Source organism: Anser anser (genome assembly GCF_964211835.1).
Source record: "Anser anser genome assembly, chromosome: 3".
Taxonomy (NCBI): domain Eukaryota; kingdom Metazoa; phylum Chordata; class Aves; order Anseriformes; family Anatidae; genus Anser; species Anser anser.
In genome coordinates, this window is record NC_139722.1 from 79559774 (window position 1) to 79578315 (window position 18542).

Consider the following 18542-nt stretch of genomic DNA (forward strand, 5'->3'; position numbering starts at 1 on the left):
CCAGTTCTCTCAGTACCCTTGGGTGGATCCCATCCGGCCCCATCGACTTGCGCACATCCAAGCTCCGTAGCAGGTCGCCAACCATTTCCTCATGGATAGCGAAGGCCACATCCAGCTCCCCATCCCCTTCCACCAGCTCAGGGCACTGGGTGTCCGGAGAACAACCGGTATTGCCGCTAAAGACTGAGGCAAAGGCGGCATTAAGCACCTCAGCCTTTTCCTCATCCTTAGTAACTAGGTTTCCCCTCGCATCCAGTAAAGGATGGAGATTCTCCCTAGTCCTCCGTTTCGCGTTGATGTATTTGTAAAAGGATTTTTTGTTGTCTTTAACGGCAGTAGCCAGATTGAGCTCCAGATGAGCTTTGGCCTTTCTAATTTTCTCCCTGCACAGCCTCGCTACATCCTTGTAGTCCTCCTCAGTGGCCCGCCCTTTTTTCCAAAGATTATAAACCCTCTTTTTTCTGCTAAGCTCCAGCCGCAACTCTCTGTTGAGCCAGGCCGGTCTTCTTCCACGCCGGCTCATCTTTGGGCACGTGGGGACGGACCGCTCCTGTGCCATCACGATTTCCTTCTTGAGGAGCGCCCAGCCTTCCTGGACTCCTCTGCCCTTCAGAACCGCCTCCCAAGGGACTCGGCCAACCAGCGTCCTGAGCAGCTCAAAGTCAGCCCTCCGGAAGTCCAAGACAGCAGTTTTACTGGTCCCCTTCCTGGCCTCGCCAAGAATAGAGAACTCTACCATTTCGTGGTCACTCTGCCCCAGACAGCTTCCGACCACCACATCTCCCACCAGTCCTTCTCTGTTTGTGAAGAGAAGGTCTAGCGGGGCACCACCCCTGGTAGGTTCACTGACCAGCTGCGTCAGGAAGCTATCTCCCACGCTCTCCAGAAACCTCCTAGACTGCTTTCTCTGTGCCGTGTTGTGTTTCCAGGATATGTCCGGGAAGTTGAAGTCCCCCACGAGGACAAGCGCCGACGATTTTGCAACTTCTGTCAGTTGCCTATAAAACTCCTCATCCGTCTCCTCATCCTGGTTCGGCGGTCTATAACAGACCCCGACCAGGATGCTAGCCTTGCCGGCCTTCCCGCGGATCCTAACCCACAGGGATTCAACCTTATCATTCCCAGCCTGGAGTTCCACAACATCAAAAGATTCTCTAACGTAGAGAGCCACGCCACCACCCCTTCTGTGCTGCCTGTCCCTCCTGAAGAGCCGATAGCCAGGCATTGCAGCACTCCAGTCGTGGGAGCGGTCCCACCACGTCTCCGTGATGGCAACCAAGTCGTAGCCTGCCTGCTGCACAATGGCTTCCAGCTCCTCCTGTTTGTTACCCATGCTGCGTGCATTAGTGTAGATGCACTTCAGCTGGGCCATCGCCTTCTTCCCCGGCCTAGCCATTGTTTCGCCCGGCACAGCTCCAACAAGCCTTGTTTGAGCCCCGTCCCCCTTCTTACCTAGTTTAAAGCTCTCTCTATGAGCCCCGCCAGCTCCTGGCCTAGGATCCGTTTTCCCCTTGGAGATAGAGACCCATCTGGGGCCATCAGGCCGGGTGCCGAGTAAAGCTCCCCATGGTGAAAAAACCCAAAATTTCTATGCTGGCACCAGCCTCTGAGCCACCTATTAACCACATGAGCTTTCCATGTCCTCTCCGTGCCTCTCCCTTCCCCCGCAGGGATGGACGAAAACACCACCTGCACTCCCGCTCCCTCCACCAATCGTCCCAGCCCCCTATAGTCCTGTTTGATGGCCCTGAGGCTTCTCTTTTCAACATCATCGCTGCCAGCCTGGACTATCAAAAGCGGGTAATAGTCAGAGGGGCGAACCAGGTTTGGAAGCTTCCTGGTAACGTCTCTGACCCTGGCCCCAGGGAGGCAGCAGACTTCCCTATGTGTGGGGTCAGGCCGACAAATAGGGCCCTCCGTTCCCCTGAGGAGGGAGTCGCCCACAACAATCACCCTTCTTTCTTTCTTGGTGGAGGCAGTCCTGAGGCGTGGAGTCAACTTCCTCACCTCAGGCATCCTCCCGGGTAGGCTTCCTACCTCATCCTCACCCACGGGTCTCTCGAGCTCCAGGGCCTCAAACCTATTGTTCAAGGGCACCTGGGAAGGCGGCGCCGGAAGGGGAGGGCATCTCCTGCGAGGTCGAGCAGGGACCTGTCTCCATTCCTCCTCAACTCGCAGGTCCCCTCCCTCTGCCCGATGGCAACAGGGCAGGGGGTCCACCCCCCTTTGGGGCGTCTCACCCTGGTCCCTCTCGCTCCGGTCCTGCAGGGAGTCACTCCACCAGTCTATCTCCCGCTCGCACTCCCTGATATCCCTCAGCCTCTGCACCTCCTCCTTGAGCTCCGCCACCATGCGGACCAGGTCGTCCACCTGCTCGCACCTCACGCAAGCAGTCTCCCTGCCTCCCGCCGATGGCAGCAAGAGGCTCAGACACTCCCCGCATCCGGAGACCTGAACTGCCGCATGTTTGGACGGGCAGTCGGTCTGGGTGTGCACTGACTTCCTAGAGAAAGCACCGTGCCTGGTGGAGACCATTGCAGCCCAGCTGACGGGAGAGTGCCGTTGGAGGAGTTGTCCCTATGGGCGGGTGTGAGCGCTCCGCCCTGCCTGCCCGCCCTGCCTGCGCCAACTGCCTCGCTAACTGCCGCGTCACTCCCTGTTTGCCGGCCCTGGTCACCGCGCTCCTGGTCGCTCGCGCTCCCTAAGGGCTGCCTTTGAACGGCCGGGGGGAGGAGCTGTCGCTGACGCTGCTGGCCCCGCCTACGCCTCGTCAGCCTCCCTCACGAGGGCTGCCGGTGCCTGGCGGCTCCCTCACGTAGGCTCGATGCCCGAAAAAAAGCCCTGCCTGTCCCGATCCCGCGCTCCGCTGCAGCACGCGTCTGCCCCGGAGCCGGTCGCCTCGGCAAGTGATATTTCTTGGTCCTGAGTATTTACACAGACCCACTTGGGATTCTCATTTAATATTGAAGCTTTCCACAGTAAATATTAAACTGTACTTTTGTATAAAAAGCATCAAACAATGGGGGAGTGTGGAGAAGAGCTCATCTGGAGCACTATGACATATTTGCTAAATTCAGTGTGGTATAACCAAATAGACCCACAAAACGTTCAATTAAAGTTAATCATTGGAAAGTGTATGAAAACAGTCCACATCATTAATTGGAAAAACCAAAGGAGGAGAGGTGACTCATTCTGGTGTCTGCAGAGCTGATGAGAGGTGTTACTTTCCTGACAGTAAAGGCCTGGAATTCCTAGTAAAATTAAATGGAGCCTATATTGCAATTTCACAGTCATTTTTGTTCTTAATTAGCAATTGCGTTTTGATAGACAATTTGAATGCATGTAAGAGTTCCTCCTGGTAAAAATGCTTTTGTTGGAAGAAAACCTGGCTATACTATTATCTTAAAAGCACACAATCTCCCCCCTTGCCATAAAATGGACATTTTAAAGTTATTTTGAAAACAGAATTTTGTGCCTAAACATTTATTAGGCATTGCAGGTCACATTGCTAATCCTTCACCTTTATGATATGGCAGGCTTTCATGTACCTCTTGCTTTACACCAGTGTAGATTTTCCACAGAATCAGGAGAGCAGAGTTCAGGCCCTGACTGTACCTCACCTGTAAGAAATTTTGGGATCCCACAAGAGTGAGAATTGGCAATGGTGCCCTCTTTGATTTTAATTTTGGGTGACAGGATGGTGGGTCCTTCCCAGTGTCCCAGTGTGTGTCACATGGAGAGAATGTGGTTCTACCTTTCTTGTTCGCGCCATGATGGAGGTAGGTCAGTGCTTTTCCACCCATGTGCATCTTTGCCTTCAGGCTGGAACAAAGGTCTTTCCAATTAAACATTAAACATCTTAACTTTTTGCTGGTCTTTTGGCACATGGTGTGTACGATCACAGAGTCATTTGGGTTGGAAGGGACCTGTGGAGGTAATCTGGTCCAATCCGCTTGCTCAAGCAGGAACGCCTAGAGCTGGTTGTCCAGGACCATGTCAAGTAAGATTCTGAGTATCTCCAAGAATGGAGACTCCACAACTTTTATGCAGAACTTATGTGAGTATTTGACCGCCCTCACAGTGAAGAAGTGTTTTCTTGTGTTCAGATAGAATTTCCTATTTTTAAATTTGTGCCTGTTGCTTCTTACCATTGAGAAGAGAAGTCTGGCTCCCTCTTCTTTATTACTGCCTTTCAGGTATTTATACACATCAGTAAGTTCCCCCCGAGCCTTCTCTTCTCCAGGTTGAACAGTCCCAGCTCTCTCAGCCTCTCCTCATATGAAAGATGCTCCAGTCTGTTAAATCATTCCTGTGCCAGACATGCTCCAGATCCTGACAGATCTTCCTCAAGACTTTTTAAAGAAAGACAGAGGAAGTCAAACAGGTGAAAAGCTTCAACCAAGATCACGTTTGAATTGCAGCATTGTTGCAGAAAATGGATTGGGTTTGTGTGACACTGTTTCCAATTACTTTAACTTCTTGTTAGACATCAGAGAGATTTTGCCATTTTTTTTACTGGAAGATAGCAGGACCAGAAAACATTATTTGTTGAAACTTGTATTGGCTCTGGCCTTTGATACTGGCTAGATGTTGCATGTGGACCCATGCACAGCTAAGTTTTTTCTGTGTTTTTAAAATGGGTGAAGCTGGTTATCCAGATATAACATCTGTATACAGATAGAGATTCCATTCTCAGGTTTATGTCATGTATTTTGCCTAGCCATAAAGGCTTGTTTGATAGTTGCAGGTCTGCACCTGACTGTGGTATTACTCATGAGTTTTCTGAAACTTGCTATAGGTAAGACTACACAGTCATCTTTCTTGTTGCTCTGTCTTTCTGTTGGTTAAGAGTTTCTTTCCTTGTCTCCTTCCTTTTCCTTCATGCTTGAAGATTTCTGATCCACTGGCAGTGAAATGTTTCAATTTTGCCTTTTCTTTATACCTGAAAAGAATTTTGTAATTGCTTGGGATATTACAAATAACAGCATGTAGTCAGAGACTGCACATCAGAAGTAATTAAATTTCAGAGGCTTCATGGTGTTCATAAACTGAAGAATTTCTCTTTTCACAGTCAGGTTTTCAACAGAGTCTCCTGATTAAATTGCAGAGTGGTGGACAGTCCAGGACTACTTACAAGAGAATAATAATGTTTCTTACCTCAGAGAAGCTGTAAGGCATAATTAATTTGTCCTTGTACAGTGCTTTGAGATCCTAGGATAGGAGAAGTTGAGCGTGTGCTGCTGTTACTGATTATGGGTAGTCAGAATCCCTTTACATTAGAGCTGTCCAGAAATTAAAAGTATGCATGAATACTCCTGGTGAAGGAATTAAAAGTGAAACATCATAGTAAATGTTACATAAACGCATAAAGATGAAATTCTGAGGAAGTGATAGCAGAATCAAAAGCAGCCAAAAGGCTTCTCAAAGGCATAAGTATGACTGCCTGGAATAGCAGTGTTTTGTGTGGCTTTCCTCTGGTTCACTGTAGTCACAATTTTTCAAAAGTAGAAGCTCACTTTTTGCAGTTGCATAACCGGAGGGTGTCTTTTTTTTTCTTGACATTGCATTGACATCGGGGTCGGGTAAAACAACATTTCATAATGGATGGGCTGTGTAAAGGATAAAGCCTGTCCTTGTGCATTATTCTCCCTGTGCATTGTGGTTTTGAAAGCGAGTTGTTTCAGTGTCAACCTGTTTCATTTCCCATGAAGAAGCACATTTCTGGTTCTCTCAGAAATCCTGTTGACTTACTGCTAGAGATGAACTTATTTCTCTTTTCCTTGACCCATTTACATTTGCCTTTTGGGGTCCTCGCCCTGTAGCAGTATCTGTACAGGAAGAAATGCTGTTCTCAGAGTGGTTGAAGACGGGCCTTAAGTTTTGTTCACATAGACTTGGTTCTTGGTTTATATCTCCAGCAGGCACTGACACAGCTCCCGCTTGATTTGCTCTCCACATTGTGTAAGCTAGAGAAGAGGGGATAAAGTTGGTTGTCTTACTGAGCTATGTCCAACCCTTGCACTTGGACTCAGAGGCGGATAGTCTCACTGACATAAGTTTATCAGCAGCAAGAGTGATCTATCGATAGTACAAGCTGTGTTTATTCCCAGGAGAGACTAGCCATCAGAACAGAAAGCTGTACTGCCCTAGGAAGACCAGCCACTTGAAATCTTGTGCATGGCTCAGCAGTTGCCACTGCCTCCTGTCTCCATGTATCTCTGGTCCTACCTGCTGGTGTCTGCTCACTGCTGCACCCATTCGCGGTCTGGTTACCATCCCCAATTCCTTCCCTCTGTCATTTTGGAACTGGGGAAAGAGGGAAGGGGAAGGTCAGCACCTCTTAAGAGGCAGAGACAGTAGCCGTCATAAGTGCCTGGCAGGAAACCCGAAGTAGACAATGGAAAATAAGTATGGCATAAACACTTTCTCTGCTTTATAGTAGAGAGGATTAATTTTGCTACCTTGCCTAGACTCCCCTACTCCCCCCCTTGTCCTGGCACACATTGCCTCGCTCACTAACTCCACACAAGCTCTGGTCACTTCCCTTTTGTCTCAGACCGCTCCTGTTGCCGTCACGTCGGGTCTGAGCCACCCTATGTCTGGTGCTCAAAAATTCACCATCCAGCACAAAACCAGGGGCTAGGTCTGCTGCATCTATGGTACAATTTCTTCATCTCCTTCCTTCCCATGAGAGCAGCATCCAAGCAGTAGCCCCCATCCCCTCTTTTCTTTCTTTCTTTCTTTTTTTTAAGTGCTAAATAATGCTACTTGAGAACTTTTCCTGGATTTTTTTTTTTTTTGAAAGCAAGTGAAATAAATGTATTAATATTTAATCCAAACAATTTGGAAGAATTTGAAGCTACAATTAGATAGCCATGGCCATCTGGTGTGAGCAACGGAACAACAATTTATTTAATAACTTGGAAAGAGAAAAGGGGCTGCCAATCACCTATCGATTTATTCCTTAATAAAGCTTGCACAGTCTCTGCAGAGGGAGATCCAGGTGGTGAAGGAGACGCTCCAGACCGTGCTGGTGCAACTTCAGCCAGCCAGGGAGGCAGGAGAAGAAAAGGCTGGAGACTTCCTCTGTGACAGCTGGTGTCCAGGAAAACAAGACTTGGAGGAATAATGAGCAGAAAGAACTGGTAGGATGACATTAATTCACAAAGGGTGGCTTTTAGTAACTGAATACTGTTTTACCAAGCCTCAGGGATCTCTTCTCTGCCTGCATAACTAATAACTAAATCAATTATGGAGAAACAGAGCCTGGAGGTCTATCATCAGAAGTATTCTACGCAGCCTCACATGTTTTGGCACAGATTGGGAAACAGCTTTCGGAGCAGAGCATCCCCTGTAAATGTGTAGATTACAAATTGATACATTTCAAGTGAGTCTGCAGAGTTGCCTTTAATGTCAGTGAAATATTCTCCTTGAAGACTCGTAAACAGTATCTGTCTTCCTTACTCATGAATTTTTTTCCCTGATTTAAAAATGTAGTGTTAAAGCTGGAACATCTAGTATTTCTTGTAAAATAGCTGTAAGAATATAAGAACTTTTTTTTTTCCTTTGGATTTAACAGCTCTCTTACACTGAATGTATTTGCACATTCCTGCCAATAATTAAATCAATAGGATGAAATTCAAGCTAACCAAATTCTTTTAACCGAAATTTGGAGCTTGTTTACTCCGTGGTATTGAGTACAGTAGAGGTAACTAACAGCAACCCCTACAGCAGTAGTTTAACTATTTTCATGTAGGTATTAATATAAACTTGTTTTAGTATTACAGGGGTTGTAAAGCACACAAAAAATACTACGTTGCTGATTTGTGCTCCTTGTATTTAAGTATTGTATGAACAGTAAATCTTCTTGTAAAGTTTATTATTACTGTTATATTATTTTGAGCTTCCTTATAAACTTAAGAAGGAATGCAGATTTTTTTTTGCAATAGACACGTATGTGTATATACATACTTAAACATGTATTTTTAATAGGAAAGAAAAGCAATGTTCCATTGAAGCTAACTAGTACAAATGACCTATATTTAGATCATTGTTCAAAACAGTTACTACGTTTAGGAATTCATTATGTACTCTTGGATACCAGGATGTATCTGATACCACAAAGTTCTGCTTCTGCCATTTGTTGCAGAAGGAGAATTTAGAAACAAAATGTCTCTGGTTCATTTATTTTAAGCCAGTAGATCAAGCAAGTGTCTTGCAACTTATTACTGTACTTTTTAATACTATTTGTATGACATTTTTAGAATTATTTTGCTTCTGTTACTTCAACTACTTGTTTTATAGCCACTTTATGAATTTTTTTTGCAAATTTGGAAGGTCTTTGGACTACTAGCCCACTAAGATTGTGTTCATTTTCTACCGTGTGTTTTAATACAAGTTGAAACTTCTACCTCAACGTTTAATACATAGGGAGGAAAAAAAGTGCCAGGCAGCTGAGCCATACAACAGGGTTATAATTGCATCCAGGTGTATACGGTTGTCAAACCAGGGCAGCAGAGCTCAGGTGCTTTCTGTAGTCATTAGATCCTCGGGATGGAATTACAACCCTGTAATTCAGAACACGGTTGACTTTTATCATTGTATTATTATGTATGGATCAGCATCTGTGTTGTGGTAAAGACTCCTGGATCTTTGCTTTCCATGGACTCCAGCTCTCTGTTCCCTTCCCCAGTCTTGGATGGAGGTCTCTTGCTGCCCTGCTAGGTCTCTTTCTCCAGCTTTGCTGGACTGTCCCTCTTTGATAGCTCCCTCCCCTGCTAGATTTGGCACTTTCTGAAACCGACAAGTGCAGGTGGCAGCCTGCAGTTTGCTGACATTCAGCCCACAAAAAGACCGGCCCACTTGGGAAACCCTGGCTGGGCACACGTCCCGTGGCTGCCTGGGGACAGCAGTCAGCCAGAAAGCACTGACGGGAACCCACAGGAGTTCAGGTCGACAAAAAAAGAACACACACCGACAAGAGAGAGCTCCCTTACAGCAGTATCCTAAAGACCACTAGAAGCTGCTTGCGCACTACCACCGCAAATATCCAGCAATGAACGTTTACAGGACTACAAGCCTGCTGCAAGGACAGCCTGGAGATAAACAACACACTAAGTAAGGCCTGATGGCTCTCCTCTCCCACACGCTGAGGGGTGTGTGGAGCTTTGTCCTTTGACTGCAAGTGCCTTAGAGCCAAGACCACAGGTGAAGTGTGAAGCCTTCCTCCATGCAGCAGCAACAACAGTGATGGTTACCCTCATAGGGAGGGGACAAAAACATTCTCATTCTCCCTGGCATCATTTCTTGACAGTGTTCCCATTCACTTAACAAACCTGTGTGGCTTTTGTGTTTTGCAGCTTCAGAGTGCTGCTGCATTTTAATAAAAACTCAGCTTATGCAACCACTCTGATGAGACCCTGAACTCTTAAGGAGGAGGGAAACTGAATTAATCATTCATATCATATTTGTATGTATTAACATTTATTTTATACATAATATGGACTACTACTTTAATTTATTATTCCATTAACTTCACTGTTTGTTGTGGGAAGTTAGAGCCAGTAATCATTCTTTCTCAATATACTGAATAATAAGCATACTAAAAAAACAGAAGGTATACTATGCAATGTATCGGCTGCCTTTTATCTGTGGATACAAAACTTCCAAATAAAGAGAAATATGTTTTTAACTAACCAAATGTCTGTTTGGATTCTGAGCAGTGCACAAGGTTTTACAAATTTCATTCTCGGGAGAGGGGGGCAGGGTGGAGAGGGAGGAGAAGAAAGGAGAAAACATGTGCATGACTATTACTAAGCTGTTGACAGCAGCGATTCCTCTGCTTGGGAAATTCTGTGATGCCTTCTGGAAACAGTCTAAAAACACATTCAAAACTAGATTATCACAGCAAAAGGAAGCTATTTTCAGCGTGAAAAGGAGGGAAATATCATCCAGTGAGCTATACAGACAGGTAAAACTTGTGTTTGCGTCCTGGCTTGGCTCAGCCTGCCTGCCTCTCTCACCCAAGGGAGGACAGCTCTTCCCTCACTTGTGGAGGAGGACTGAGGGAAGGGAAGTGACATATGTCTGTGCATTGGCTACAACACTGTCTGAAGTCAATGTCACGCTCACACACCTTCATTGGCATGGTGGAACGATGAGACGTAGGAGAGCAGCTGTAGTGCCCCAAGGATCAGTTTGGCACACACGTACTAGGGTGCTGTCACCTCCGGGTAGCCACTGGTCTCCCATCACCTGCAAACGTGCATCAGCAGAAATAAGCCCCTTTTCTGCCTGGCACACGCATTCTCTCTATCTAAGATTCCAGCCCTCAAGAGGCTTGAGGAGTGCATGAACAGCCATAGAGGCTCTGTGCACAGAAATCCCTGCCACAGCATCAAGCTGCAAGAAGAGAGCAGCTCACCTCAGGCACACCACTGCATTTGCTCTGGAGGAGGAGGAGTGAGCTGTATTTAACACCACCCCCCCCCTCCCCCCATTGCACAAACCTACCCAGGGGCAGAAGGAAGGATGTGAGGGGGACAGCACCCCAAAGGGGTGTTTAGCTCTACCCTAATATTTTTCTCACTCAATTAGCTAATCCGTTCTTTCTAAAGCTTGACATCTCAGTCTTTTGCTTTTCCTATCATTACTTGTTAAATCAAGATAAGCACATCTTTTCTAGAGAGCTGGAGAAGACAGTTAAATAATAGCGCCCAGATAGGCAGTAGCGCTGGAGGGAGCTCCAGGGTGAGATTAGAATAATCCTCGTGTATCCTCTTAGTTTACTATCCTATTAAAAATGAGACTGGGACCAAGAGATTTTTTAGTCTCAGAGATTAACGTATGCTACAAAGAAGCTCTAAAATATTATGCACATGTGGATATTTATCTGCACTGCTAAGGAGGATAATACAAGTTTCTGGAGAGATATTAAAAAAATGAAAGAAAAGAAAAAAAAGGCCTGTGAATGCAAGAGGTTCTTTCTGAACCTGAAAAACAGCCAAGCCAGCAGCCACAGTAAAGCATTTCTCTCAAATTTCTAACAAAGTTTTGAATATGAGGCTTGGGAAAAGAGCTTCTGGGGTTGGGTGAGTAAAGAAATGTCTTTCTTCTTAGCATGCATGGCATTCAGTCCCTCTCTCCTTGGTTTCTGGTCTGGAAGAATAGCATCTTAGGGAAGGGTGTGTTGGGGCATTGTCAAAGACACAGGTAAAATCAATACATCACTAGGCTATTTGTTCTTATAATAGCCTACAAAGTTGAACAAATAGTTTACAATAATAAGCAGCAACACAGGAATACTAAGTGGAAAAAGAGAGTTAATAGGAAAATAATCAGGGTCGCAGCTAGGAGACATGATAGATCTCACTGTAGAAATGGAAAATTAAAAGACCTTTCCACAATGACAACCCAATTTACAAGGGGAAGAAAACAATGTCAGATTTATTACTTTTCCAACAATGAGGCTGTGAAATGATAAAGGACACCCCTCTGGGTTGTCTTGCCAAGGCGCAAAATTTTGAGTGTATCAGCTCACTCCCAAAACCGAGAGCTTTGTGCCTGCTTCCCAGTGTGAGCGTTCCCAGTGCAGCGACCTGGAGCCAGGCACAGCTCTGCACAAATGGACCCAGGTACTTCTTTACTCTCCTGCCCTGTGGGATTTTTTCAGCAACATGAATTCCTGGAGCAGCAGCTAAATGGATGCCCAGACTATTTCCCCGCTTAGGTGGACAACTCTGAAGAGACAGAACACAGCGCAGCCATTTCTGCTGTCCCCACAAAGTAAAAGCAGATGCGGTTTCACAAAAGGAGGTGCAAGGTGGTTGGAGGTTTGGAAAACTTCCTTACATAAAAAGACCAAAAAGCTCACTATGAATAACAGCTGGCTAAATATCAAGAGGTGACCCACTCATATTCTTTACATGGGGAAGGCTTTCCAATTGCTACTAGGCTATTGCATCTAGCAGAATCCTCCACAACGAAAAACCAAGACATTTCTATCAGGGAGAGTAAATGACCATTGGAGCAAGAAACTGTGTTGCTGGAAGTTAGAGCAAACCTGGGATTTTATTTATTTCTTTTTTTCAGAAAGTGTCAGAACAAGTCCTTCTACATCCTAGATACAGCACAGAAACCACCACAACTCAGGTCCTTCCAGCCTGCATTATATGTATGCCACTGAGGAAGGGCCACATTTGCCTTAAACATAGGCATTTTCCTTCATGGCTTTAAAACAAAATCAGAAAAACAATAAATCACAGAAAGCAGAGATGCTTTGATAAGCTGTTGTTTACCTGCAGAGGCGGAGCTGGAGGACGTAGCAGCTGGGTGGCTGCAAGTTAGAAAGCCCTATTTACCTACTCCCTGATTTTGACCTCAACTCAAAAGGGCAAACGAATACAAGGGAAACCGAAAGTTAAGAAAGGGCTTATCATAAGTCTCAATGATCCCAGCAGACCACCCGAGGGCACCTCACGAGGGGCAGGCCAACAGCACTACCTTGTCCTTGCCTCCCACCCCAGCCCTCCTCAACATGGCTGCCCAACAGGCCCCACGTCACCCTGCCAGCACACTGAGGAAAGCCGCTCCTCTCTCCAGTGGGCGAGGTGGCGGCAGCTGGGGCTAGTTACAGTACAGGGGGATCGGGCTGCAGCCTGTCTAACACAAAGGGTTTCCTTGGGGCTTCGAGGTGTGTCTGTGCCTGCTAGAAGTCAGGGAGTGCGGGGTCACTCCCTGAGGGTGGCACTTGGCCTGGACTCACTGCTCAGGGTTACAGATGCCCCGTCCGCACCCAGTCCACAGCCTGGGCCGCTGTTTCAGAGGGTGAGAAGGGACTGCCCACCACGAACAGAATTCTCCATGGCTGAAAAGCAGCTATTCATGGAAACGAAGCAAAATAACAAAAAGTAGGGGGGGAAAAAAAGCATGTGGTAACTGTTGGTAGGCTGGGTAGAGGGTGAAAATGCCGCTCTTATTCCTCCCACCTCTCTTCTCTCTAGAACTTGTCCTTGCACTATATATTTTCAAAAGATGGATACGTAGACAACATCCAACACCATCATCATTCACACATTGTGTAAAGTCCAGCATTCACCAGGGGAGACCCTGACCCAGAGCTCTGCTCAAGCTGAGGGCCAGTGGACTCTGGTATCTGGCTTTTTTGCACCCTGCTTTTGCAAAGGAGCCCGCTCAAGCCTGGGAAAGACACTTGGTGATACATTCACAAAATCAGCCTCCATGGACTCCCCAGCTTCCTCAAGGGAGCGATTCAGAGAGACAGCCCTGTACTGTTTGCAGCACCACACTACATCTCCTGCAAAGGAAGAAAGCCCAAAGAAACCCAACCAGCACTGCACCCATCAGGCACTGCCTATCTTGGCTCAGGGTGCTGGCGTGTGATCAATCCTCTGCCACTTATTTTCATTAAATGAGAAGGAAAAGGTGAAAAGAGCACCCTGTCTCTCACAGCCATACGTGATTTGTCATTGCTAATTTTCTGTAATGAGCTGTAGCAAATGAAGCCAGTCTCTCTCCATTAATCCTGACGGGAAACATTTCTTCCTTGTCTTCCCATCAAGTGCCCCAAATTCTTTGAGTGAATATGTGCAGCAGCTGTACCGAACCCCCAGCTCTGCTTGAAATCTCTCCCAGCACTGAGTGGCAGGCAGTGACACACAGCAGCTCTCCTAGCACAGCAATACTCCCTGGCTATGACATGGGAACAGTAAGGCATCACCAGCTCCCTCCCTTTCATTCTACTGTGTGCTTCTTTTATTATCCTGAATTGGAAATGTAATATTGATTGGGTCTGCTTAAATGTCAGTGCTTAATAATTCTATTAAAATAAAAAAGAACTTTGGTAGTGGAAAGAAAAAATTGAAGCAGCAATGTTATCTCCTGAAAGACAAATAAATCACCGGGCCTGGTTAATGTCTCCCCTTCTGTAGCCTTAGTTTTCAATCTTTAGAAAGTTCTTCCCAGATGAAATATTGAGGTCAGGGGGATGATCACTCAGGGATTTCTTTACTCACTTTCCCTATAAATTGGTAACAGAGCCTGCTTATCTCTAGCAAAGGATGTTGGTAAGGATCAGGTTTTGCCTCTACAACTATTAATGGTTACTGGGCTATTTATTGTGGGAGGTGTTTTTAAGCTCTAGGAGTTAGATCAGTAGGAGAAAATAATCATGACTCCTGCAAATGGGCAGTCCTCTGCAGCAGCCAGAGCAAAGTCTGCTGTGTCTCATGTCCAGGAGCTCCTAGGGTGCTTCTTCCCGCCATCAATCTACACAGGTAACAGACAGACACAGGCTCAGACAGACACATATGCTCCACATTCATCCCTTGAACGTGCAGCTTATGCATGTCCTAAATGGTGCGCAGATTCAGAAGAAAGGAGCAAGCTTCATCCCAGAACTCGAGGATTTTTCCCCACTGCCAGTCTCCTTGCACTTCCAGCTCCCCTCTTTGCTGTCCGCACAGCATCCTCCCCCAGCCACAGGCTGGCTCCCCGGCTCCGAGGCAGAGCCTGGGCGGCCTCCCCACCTCCGCTGGGGTTGGAGCCTGCTGAGGGGCTGATGCTCAGAGGAGGCAGGCGAGCCCCACAGGGAGCGAGCATCCCTGCAGGTCAGCTCCAGCCACATCTTGTACACATCTGCCTCATGCAGAGGAGGCCAGCTGGGCACGGAGCGGAGCCATTTGCCTCCAACTGCACGCCCAAAGCATCTGCAAGTCTTCTCCCTATCACTGCAGCAACACAGACAAAGCACAACCTGATTGGCAAGAAAGTTTAGTTCCAGCTGCTGGAGCAGGAGGCAGAAAGCATGTTTTGAGCGGGCACGGGCTTGCCCCGGTCGCTCCGCAAGAGGAGGAAAAGCTGTGGGACCCACGGCACGGACCTGAGCCACTGAACTTGCTGTCCCTCACCAGCTTAAGCCTGAGACACTGCAGTAATATGCTCACGTCCCTCCTCTCCTGTCTTTGCAAGAACAAGGCTAACTCCTCTGCCTCGACATACAACAAAGACAAATTCAAGAGTCAAGGAAGGGGAGAAGTCCCCGTCCTTCAGGGTTTCTAAGCACCTCAGTGATTTTGAGAATGTGAGCCCAAATCCCAGTAAATTTTACCAATGCCTTTATATAGGAACATTTCATGTTGGCAAGGCCATCCACACGGAATTCTCTAGTCCGTCTTGCTTCACCACTGCTAGAGTGAAATCCAAGTGCCTCTCTGTCCTTGCCCAACTCACCTCTCCCCAGCGGGCAATCAGGTGCCCTGGTCAGTCTGTGGGAACCCCTCTGCAACAATGCACCGTGCACCTGGCAAGGGGTGTGCATCAGGTGCTTTTTTCTGGTCTACACCTCTCCTGAGCGGAGACATCACTTGATTTTGAAAATGCTTGCAGTAGAAAATGCTTGAAGTAGGGCTTGAAGTAGAATTTTTTTTTGAAAATGCTTGATGTAGAAGAAAAAGCATCATGGTCACCAGCAGGTAGGCAGGGATTTGTGTAACTCTGGGCTGATGCAGATAGATCAGGCTCGTAAGACATCCTCCATGAAGCACTTGTAATGGGAAAGGGTGCATGCTCTGTGACTGCACAAACTGCACTCCTTCTTCAGAGCCTCCCCCTGCAGATACACAGCCACTCTAGCTGGGGACATGGTATAAGAATTTATACCAATGAGAGTTGAAAGGAAAGCTTCTCTTTCACCACGGTACACAATTTCCAACCTCATCCTCTCCCAGGTTAAACATTGAGTCTTGAACCAACCAAAACTCACCTGCCCTCCCAAGCCTGGTAGGCAGCCTGTTAGCTTTCAAACATAAATAACTAAATAAAAGGCAAAAAAAGCCCAAAAAGCAAATTGCACAGCTTTGTTGAGAGTCTCAGATCTGCCAAGTATTCCCTGCCACTTTTAATCACAAGTCAAAGTAATCCTTTAAGAGGTTTTGCTGGAGGGAACATTTCAGTGTTCAGCGTCACGCAGAGCTCTCTGAGGAGAGTCTCACAGTGATCCTGGGAGAAAAACTGAGGCAAGAGGCATGCTACTGATACGGCTCCCAAATTCTGCTCTTAAGATGCTAGGGAAACCTGAGATGAGACAGATATTCACATAGGATGCTTGTAATGGCACTCGGTATGAGCATTTCATTTCTGAGCTGCATCTCTACAAGCAGCACTGACCTGAACATAAGAGTTAAGCACAAGGAAAAATTTCCTGCCCTTTGGGGAGTAACAGCTGAGCTGCTTAAGGAAAGCTTGGCCTAAGGTGACAAGGAGATAAGGAGCTCTGACGTCTGCAACCACAGATGCCCACCACATCCCTACAGCATCTGAACTATGCTAAGGCTCCTCGTGCATCTCTCTTCTGAAACTGGTATAAGACTGCCCCTCTTAGTTCTTCTTTTCTCACTCATAAAACCCCAAAATGATGACATTTGTCAGTGGAGCTTTGCAACAGAGGCTAGGCATTGCAGAAGTAAACTACAAGCCTGGCTCTTCCAGCCCAGAGACAGATGTGAAGCTTTCAGAGCGTGATAGCAACTCGCTCTTCTTGCAGTAAAGAGAGAACAGCTTTTCAGACTCAGGCCAGACACTGCTGGGTTTCTACAAATTACTCGTGAGCCTGACGCTTTTCGTCTGGTGAGGCAGGAGACATGGGGCAGGTCCCTTCAAAGGGCACAAGTTAAGGCAGCTTATTTCATGGGTCCCTCTCTGTAAGAGCCAGCAAGACCCCAGAGGCCAACATACATTTAAAAGCGACAGCAGCACTGCCATCATTGCATTCATTAAGGGAAATACTAACTTACTTAGGTTTCTGCTTCAACTCTCATCCAAAAATGTTGCAAACATTTTTCCTCCAGCTAAAATAAAGTCTTTTTTTGTAAAAAGTGTGGGAGTCATTGTAGGGTAATGACACTGCAGGGCTGTTTTAAAAAGACAAATGAAATATTTAGTCCTCATTTTTAGCTATACTGAGAGGATGAAACGTTACCCAGCGATGCTGAAGGTTATTTGGGAAGAACAAGGTTTCCAGAACAGGCTCTGTCTTTAGTCACCTCTCTCATTAGGTATAGATGCAGACATATATTCTCAGCAGCCTTATCAGGACAGAAGTGGCCACATATTCACACGTAATACCTGCCACAATGGTCCAGAGCATGAGTCACTGCTGTCGCTGTGTGAACAGCGTAACAGCATGACGTTACAGAAGGATGTGTATGTCCTGGTCCTTGCATTGCGTAGATTAATAAAATTAGGAGAAAAAAAAAAAAAAGCCTTCTTGGTTAAAGGAGTTGGTGAGGTAAGGAGTTCAAACATCATCTAATTGCTCGCCTGGAGATAGCAGCAATATTCACGACAGCGGATTTTGTATGGAACAAATGTTCTACTTTATGTCAAAACAGGGACAGTAAGTTCTTTTTCCCTGACGGGATTTGTAGACTCTTACAAATCTGGTATAAATAGGAAAAAGGTCTCCTTCACCCAGATTCAGGGAACAGGATGTAAAAGGCAGTGCCCACATGCAGAGCTAATCCAAAGAAGCAGGGGTCCCCCCACCATTTGCCTGGTCTGCAGGGAGCTCCTGCCAGAAGGTTTCCCTCCACCTCCTGCTTGTTTCCCATACTGCACCCCACACTGGGGACACCCTTCTCAACCCCTGCATGTCCTCCAGACTGGTAGATAAAGTGAATAACATACGCTTGCCAAGCAGAAGCCCGCTCAAATGCAGCAAATAAACCCTCCATAGGTCTACATTTTGCTATTTAACACGCAACTGGGCAGAGCCCAGGAGCCCATTTGCAGTGCTGGGCGGTGCTGAGGAGCTGCTGTGCACGTTGGGAGAGATGAGGATGCTCAGCAGGAGCAAGGGAAAGACCCCGTCTGCCCCAGAAATCACCCCTCTGTCACATCTCAGACATCGCCTTGCTCTTCCCCTGCACATCACATGAAGGCACAGTGGTGTAATAGGGCTCCTTAATATCTTCCCTCGATTGACCTCCCTCAGCGTACCCTTTGGGCCAGCAAGAACTGATCTGCTCAGAAAACACCCGCAGTCAGGACAAGAGACAAGATGGAGCCACCTCACGAGCGTCTCTTCAGGCAGTTCATTACTCCTCAGCCAGGCTGTGTGGAGAGCAGCCAGAGCACAGACACAGTAGCTCTCGTGTCCTTGCCTGTTCCTGAGACTCAGCATCCATTCCTGCAGCACGTAGCGTCCAAGCTGCCTGCTGGGAGGGCTATCCCTGCTGTCAACCCGTCCCAAACTGCATCGTGTGCCCTAAGGGCATGCTTGCGTGATGAGCACACGGGACAAGTCATCCTATCAAGCCAGAACACACTTTAGTGCATAAGATGTGTTTTGTATGAGAGCTCCAACACATCTGTATCTGTCAGATGATGCCTAACCAGTTTCAAAGTAGCTCTGCAGGAGTCACGGAGCCTGTCTTGACCCAGTAAACATATCACAGGTGGCGGTGCCAAGCAGTCTGTGGACAAGAAAAGGCAGCTCCATCAAACCCCACTGAACCAGGGAACAG

The 18542-nt window shown here is 46.9% G+C and overlaps 1 protein-coding gene across 1 annotated transcript in view; it reads left to right on the forward strand.

Moving 5' to 3' along the window:
- The window catches only part of LOC310897445 (disrupted in schizophrenia 1 protein-like), a 228033-nt gene extending 218323 nt beyond the window's left edge, over nt 1–9710 (forward strand). The window contains 1 exon segment of the mRNA XM_083831104.1: nt 6983–9710. Within this exon segment, the coding sequence (XP_083687230.1) occupies nt 6983–7129 (147 nt within the window). The 3' untranslated portion in view covers nt 7130–9710.
- Nucleotides 9711–18542: the final 8832 nt, after the last annotated feature.